At 44.5% G+C, this 6,886-nt stretch overlaps 1 protein-coding gene across 1 annotated transcript; it reads right to left on the bottom strand.

Moving 5' to 3' along the window:
- Nucleotides 1–696: 696 nt before the first annotated feature.
- On the bottom strand, nucleotides 697–1,458 carry LOC147960044 (uncharacterized). Its single transcript, XM_087533106.1, has 2 exons — nucleotides 1,440–1,458; nucleotides 697–1,340 (listed from the first exon to the last, which is right to left on the bottom strand). Exons 1-2 carry the CDS (start codon nucleotides 1,456–1,458, stop codon nucleotides 697–699), a joined length of 663 nt encoding a protein of 220 aa, XP_087389232.1.
- Between the last annotated feature and the right edge of the window lie 5,428 nt (nucleotides 1,459–6,886).

Here is a 6,886-nt window from a genome sequence, read left to right on the forward strand (position 1 = left end):
CGTATTCGAACCAAAGAGAACATAGCTGTCGATACCCACTTGATCGGCATTGCCACAACCACTGGGGGCTATATGATCGTATCCGAATCTTAGCTTAACCCCTTTGGAACGGTTCACTGATCGTATTCGAATCAGAGGCCTTTTAAATTTTATTCATTATACTTGATTATCTTGAGAATCTCTTGAAAATTCAACGGAGTGTACTGCAATCCTCCGGCTTAACATTGGTTACATCAGGTTGATAAGTGCCAGGTGAACTTTATGTGTCAATTTTCAGGAGTTAAACTCAACCTCAGGGGTTGTGTTATATGAGCCGGAAAGATAACCGTAAGCATCACAGGTATATCATTATGATTATGTCTACTAAGTTTAATCATAAGTTGGTTTTCCTGTAAATATTCGGTGTGTATTCCGGGTTATCAAGGCTTAGGTGACCCTCAATGCGATAAGTTGCCAAGGGATTTCTGTTTATCTTATATGCAGGACAATACAAGACATTTCTGCAAGGATATAACAGATTCATATCAACTGCAAGTGCATAGTGACGGCGGCTTATGCAAGTATTAAAGCGCCATCAGCATGCGCGAAGGCATGACAAAATTCAAAGTATTTTCTACTCTATTACAAGACTCCCCGAGTCTGAATGATGAGGCATTGTTTTTAATACAAAGACACAAGCATATGACGCCTGGAGATTTACTCTTGGGGTTGACCTAAAGCTTCTGGGTTATCCCTCTCCGCCTCTCCGCCGGTTGCCCTGCCCTGGAAGGATGACGAGGCCCAGTCAATGCCACTCAAGGCTTCAAACTCAGCTTCATCATCTATTAAGCCGGTTGGGTCGACTTCAGGGGCAAAAGTGTGCTTACGAGTTGGAGGAACCAGGCTGACTTCATGGTAATGAGGTGTTGGAATCCTTCGGTTCACCCTATCGTAACCCGGTTGATATTTGGTCAGATCGGTGTCATTCCCAATAAGAGTAGCAACCAGGCGTATGTCTTTCAAACAGGCGGTAAAGTCTGCCTCGTTAAATAAGGAGCCGTCCTCCTTTAGACTCGGGTATCCAAGAGCGATATCGGCTGGGTCTAGTTCAGGATAAAATGCTTTAGCCCGGCTCAACGCTGCTATAGCCCCGGCTCTTGCGGACGCCCGCCTTAGCTCTTGAACCCGCTGAGGGAGTACAGCAAGCCGTTTCAGCACATCTTGAAGGAGGCAAGGAACTTCATTGGATAAAGCCACAATGGCCAGAGCATGTTGTGACCCGGTGTACAGTTGTTCCACCAGTGTATATACTGCCTTCAGCTTGATCAGCATATTTTGCTTAAGGTTGGTACTCCTGGGGCCTATATTGTTGAAAAGCATAAGGTAAACCAGAGATAAGAATTAAGGTATTTACCAACGAAAGGTTTGCAGTATTTAAATTTTCATATATTAATACTTACCAAAGATTGCTGAGACCATTTGAGATATCTGATCTTTTAAGCCGGACAGTTCGGTGTTTACTGCTGCAAGTGATGCTTCTGCTGTCTCGGCCCGGGTCACCAATAAGGCTTTTTTGTCAGCCCAGATTTTCTTATCTGCTTCAAAATTCTTCTTCAGCTTCTCTTGCTCAGAGACGCTGAATTCAAACTTGGAATTGGCATTTTGAATTTCCCGTTCCTGGGCTGACAGGCGGCTCTTAAGGTCAGCAATCTCCGATTCAAATTGACTTATGGTGGCCTGCGTTATCCCGGGTTACAGTCAGAGTCATGATAAATAATCTTAAGTCCCAAGCACTTTGCAAGCAAACATACTTGACACTTGGGGGCTAATGTATACCGAAGCTTTCTAACTTATTAAGCCGGTCTTGGATATTAAAGTCCCAAACACTTTGCAAGCAAAGATGCTCGGCACTTGGGGGCTAATGTGTATCGCAAGTTAAAGGTATTGTGTTACAGCCGGTTTAAATACTTTTTCTTTTAAGCTGGACAAACAGCTCTAACAATGTTTCTAAGTCTACAACATATTTATTCATAAGCAATAGACTTGGGGGCTGGTACAGTAAGTATGATTGAAAGTAAGGAAGTGTAAGTCATACCTAAGATTTTTGCTGTATTTGCTTCACCATGTCAATTTCCAGGTCACGGCTGCTTTGCACCTGGTTGATGTAGCCCGAGACGATCTCTCTAATACTCAAATGAGTATAGTCCGTGATATCCATCTTGGCCTTACGGCATTCTAGCAACTCCTCTTTAGCCAAACACTTGGCAAGGACAGTGGGCTGTGCCGGCTCAACAAATTGAGTCTTCAGAAACTCAACCTCCGGGTCATCTGTCTTGGCGGGGCTAGGTGCCTCCGGATTAACAGAATCATTGATGACTTGTTCAGCAGGCGGGTCAGAAGAGGTTACCGGAGCATCATGAGATAATGGGGGTGGCGGCTCGTGAACAGAAGTATCAGGTGTGGCCGTTCCAAGCGCCGACTCAGTTACAACAGGGTCCTGGGCCGGCTTATCTTTCTTTGCTTTCTTCCTGGCCTTCACTTGCACGCTATGGACAAAACGGAAAAATGAGTACAGAGACATAAGGAAGAGCATAAGGTAAACAAATTGATATTACCCAGGGGCCGTCTTAAAAGCCGGCATGTTTGATTGCATAGACTCGCCGGATGAAGGAGATGTGTCTTGATAATTGGAGTCAGATGAATTGAGAGGTTGACGTATTAGACCTGCCAAAGGTAATAAAGGGTATAAGTCGGAGATAACCTCAGTCCAACGCTTCCGGGTTACGTCAGGCAAACCGGAGGAGAGCTCTGCGTCCTTGCTGGTCCGGGTCTTCCTCCGGCTTTCAAATTGCTGTTGCTTCAAAAGAAAGTCAGGGTCTTGGTAAGCCAAAGGATGTGAAAAATCTAACTTTCCGGGTTACTCTTCGAACTTTCTGACGCGGCAGAGGCTCGGAGTCGGAGGAGATTATAGTTACCCCTTCTTCGACGGGTTGGCTGTTTCCCGTATCTTCCTGAAAGAGAAATCATGTCAGTAAAATGATGATACAATAGTCAGGGAAATTGAAAAGTTACCTCTTCTTCATTATCATCAGAATCATCAAGCTGAAACATCTCAGAAGCACTTGGCTTCCTCTTCCTTGAAGTGGTGGGCTTGGCGGTTTTCCTTTCGGCTCTCTTGGCCGCCCTGGCTTGCTTGGCCGCCTCATGATCATACTGGATTTTCCAGAAATTGTCATTAGCCTGTGAAAGATTATAAAGGGTTATGAGTAAGAATACAGTGTAACATAAAATGAAAGCAATCATTGAGGCTGAGAGCTTACTGCAGGGGCCGGGTTCTTCTTGCAGAAGGGCAGTAAGCCGAAGGCATTACTAGTCACTGTGCCTTCCTTCAACAAAGACTGAGTTGTAGCTTCCACTACGTCATCTGGTAAGTTGTCAGGGCTATGACGCTGAGGGTCATCTTTTTCGCCTGAGTAGTTACACATTAAGTCGGGGCGGCGGCTTAATGGAATTATTCTCCAAGCAACCCAGACTCGGACCAGGTCAATGCCATCCAAGCCGTTCCCCAAGAGAGCTTTAATCTTCTTGATCTTGGGGGTGAGTGGCAGACGTTCAATGGCAGACAACTTATCCAGCAGCGGGTGACTAGATTCAAGGCGTAATGCACGGAAGCTAGGCAGCGGGTTTTCACCAGCCGGAGAAGAATCATGGCAGTTGAACCATGTTTGGTTCCAGTCCTTCGTATGACTCGACAATTCAGCGTAAGGGAACAGGCAGTCTCTCCGCCTTTGAATCGATATGCCACCAAGTTCCAAACTGGGCCTGTTGGCGCGCTCATTCTGCCGGTTCAGATAAAACAATTCCCTGAACAAAAGTAGGCTGGGTTCTTCTCCAAGGTAAACCTCACAGAAAACTTGGAAGTTGCAGATGTTTGACACGGAATTAGGCCTGATGTCTTGAGGTCTTAAGTCAAAGAAGTGCAAAACGTCTCTGAAGAATTTTGAACCGGGTGGAGCGAAGCCCCGGCTCATATGATCTGTAAAGACTACTACCTCTCCTTCTTTGGGATGAGGTTTCTCCTTGAACGGGTCAGGAGCACGATAAGATGTGACCTCCTTGGGCAGATAGCCAGACTTCACAAATTCGGACAATTTGCTCTCTGTGACAATGGATGGGACCCAGTTGCAGGTCACCGGGGGTTTAACAGCTTTGGGTGCCATTATGTAAATTGAAGCCTACAAACAAGATAAAGGAAATTTTTCGGTTTATTATAACCCGGAGAATAAGCATTGTTGGGTTATCTAAGATGGCGGCTTAAGAAGGGTCCTAATGACATATAGGTAACTATGTGATAATGTTTAAACAGCTGCAGGTGTTAAAGATGATTAAAGTTTTCTTAAGTCGCCAGAAGCAAGCGGTGCTGACAGCCGGTGTTATCTTAAACCGGTTACTATGGCTGAAACAGAGTCAACAGACGCAGTTTTTGGCTAAGTGTGGAGCAAACAGGTTTCACAGGTTGATGATATTATTTTGGATCAAACGACCTCTGGAAAGGAAAAAATTTCTAGACCTAAAATAGTACAGGGAAGCTCATATACTCAAGAAGGGCTTCTAAATCAAGGAAATAAGATCTGTTTTCATGCAGAATAAGCGTGAAACATGTTCCGCAGCAGTTCTATGTTGTTTTCATAATTTAAACGAGGCATTGAAGGTGAGAACTAATGAAAGCTTGCGTCGGGCGGCAATGAACGCCGACGAACTCAAAGATGGTTCCAATGCAGATCTGAGGAAGGGGAACAGAAGAACTCACGGATGCGGAAGAGCTGCGGAGGGTCACCGTCGCTTTCTGGTCCGAATCAGGGTGATGCAGCGGCCTGAGTCGATGAAGACGAGGGTTCCGACGGTGGCGGCGGCGGAGCTCGAGCTGCAGAGAAGGGAGTGCAAGGAAGAAGACGACTGGAGGAAATGAAAAAGACCTAGGTCGTGTTTATTTATAAGGAGGGGCCGACTGAGACGGTGCGAGAAACGAGGAGACCAAGACATCATTATCCAGCGGCCCCGACGCCTCGATTTTCGGGAAGGTCAGTAAAGGCAGAGATCCGTTGAAGATATGATGGATTAAAATATAGGTTTTATCGAAGATGACGTCACGATGATTAAACCCGGATCCAGATGATGACATCACGACGGGTTACAATTTTCACACAAGACAGAAGACTAAAGGCCAGTCCATAAGGTTTTCAGAGATTGACATGAACTGGTTCAAATCAATCTGGGGCCTAATGTTGGGGATATGACTATTTGTGTAAGCTGTCCAGGAGGGGCCAGGTTACGCAGATAGAGGCTTATCAGAAGCCCAAGACCAAGGCATGAAGATGACGGTTCACTAAAAGGCCTAAAGGCCCACAGGCGGCTTAAAACCCATAGAGATAAACCACCATGATGGCATGACTTGTATTGTAAGGTAGAAATAACTAGTCACCGAGCCGGACACTGTTTATGAGCCGGCCGGGACTCTGCAAGTCACAGGGCGCCAACCCGTGTATATAAGGGGGGACCCGCTGGCGGCTTAGGGCAGAAAACAACTGATCGAGAGCCAGGCATAGCGTATCTCGCTCCCTGGTCATCGAAACCTCAAGCAATACCAACCCAACTAGACGTAGGCCTTCCTTCACCGTAAGGGGCTGAACTAGTATAAACCTCTCGTGTCCTTTATCTCGATTAACCCCTTTAAGCTTCCTAGTTGCGATGGCTCCACGATTAAGTCCTTGCAAGAGGACATCTGCCGTGAAAAAACCACGACAGGGAGCACTACAACATTTCTGATAAGTATATGTGAATGACATATTGTTGATCGGAAATAATGTAGAATTATTCTGCAAAGCATAAAGGAGTGTTTGAAAGGAGTTTTTCAAAGAAAGAACTCGGTAAAGCTGCTTACATATTGAGCATCAAGATCTATAGAGATAGATCAAGACGCTTGATAAGTTTTTTCAATGAGTACATACCTTGACAAGATTTTGAAGTAGTTTAAAATGGAACAGTCAAAGACAGAGTTCTTGCCTGTGTCACAAGGTGTGAAATTGAGTAAGACTCAAAGCCCGACCACGGCAGAAGATAGAAAGAGAATGAAAGTCATTCCCTATGCCTCAGCCATAGGTTCTATAAAGTATGCCATGCTGTGTACCAGATCTATTGTATACCCTACACTGATTTTGGCAAGGGAGTACAATAGTGATCTAGGAGTAGATCACTGGACAGTGGTCAAAATTATCCTTAATATAATAAGGATATGTTTCTCGATTATGGAGGTGAAAAAAAGGTTCGTCGTAAAGGGTTACGTCGATGCAAGTTTTGACACTGATCCAGATGACTCTAAGTCTCAATCTGGATACATATTGAAAGTGGGAGCAATTAGCTAGAGTAGCTCCGTGTAGAGCATTATTGACATAGAAATTTGTAAAATACATACGGATCTGAATGTGACAGACCCGTTGACTAAACTTCTCTCACAAGCAAAACATGATCACACCTTAGTACTCTTTGGGTGTTAATCACATAGCGATGTGAACTAGATTATTGACTCTAGTAAACCCTTTGGGTGCTGGTCACATGACGATGTGAACTATGGGTGTTAATCACATGGTGATGTGAACTATTGATGTTAAATCACATGGCGATGTGAACTAGATTATTGACTCTAGAGCAAGTGGGAGACTGAAGGAAATATGCCCTAGAGGCAATAATAAAGTTATTATTTATTTCCTTATATCATGATAAATGTTTATTATTCATGCTAGAATTGTATTAACGGGAAACTTAGTACATGTGTGAATACATAGACAAACATAGTGTCACTAGTATGCCTCTACTTGACTAGCTCATTAATCAAAGATGGTTAAGTTTC

The sequence above is a fragment of the Triticum urartu genome, chromosome 7A (genome assembly GCF_056163025.1).
Source record: "Triticum urartu cultivar PI428250 chromosome 7A, HENAU_Tu73, whole genome shotgun sequence".
Lineage (NCBI taxonomy): Eukaryota > Viridiplantae > Streptophyta > Magnoliopsida > Poales > Poaceae > Triticum > Triticum urartu.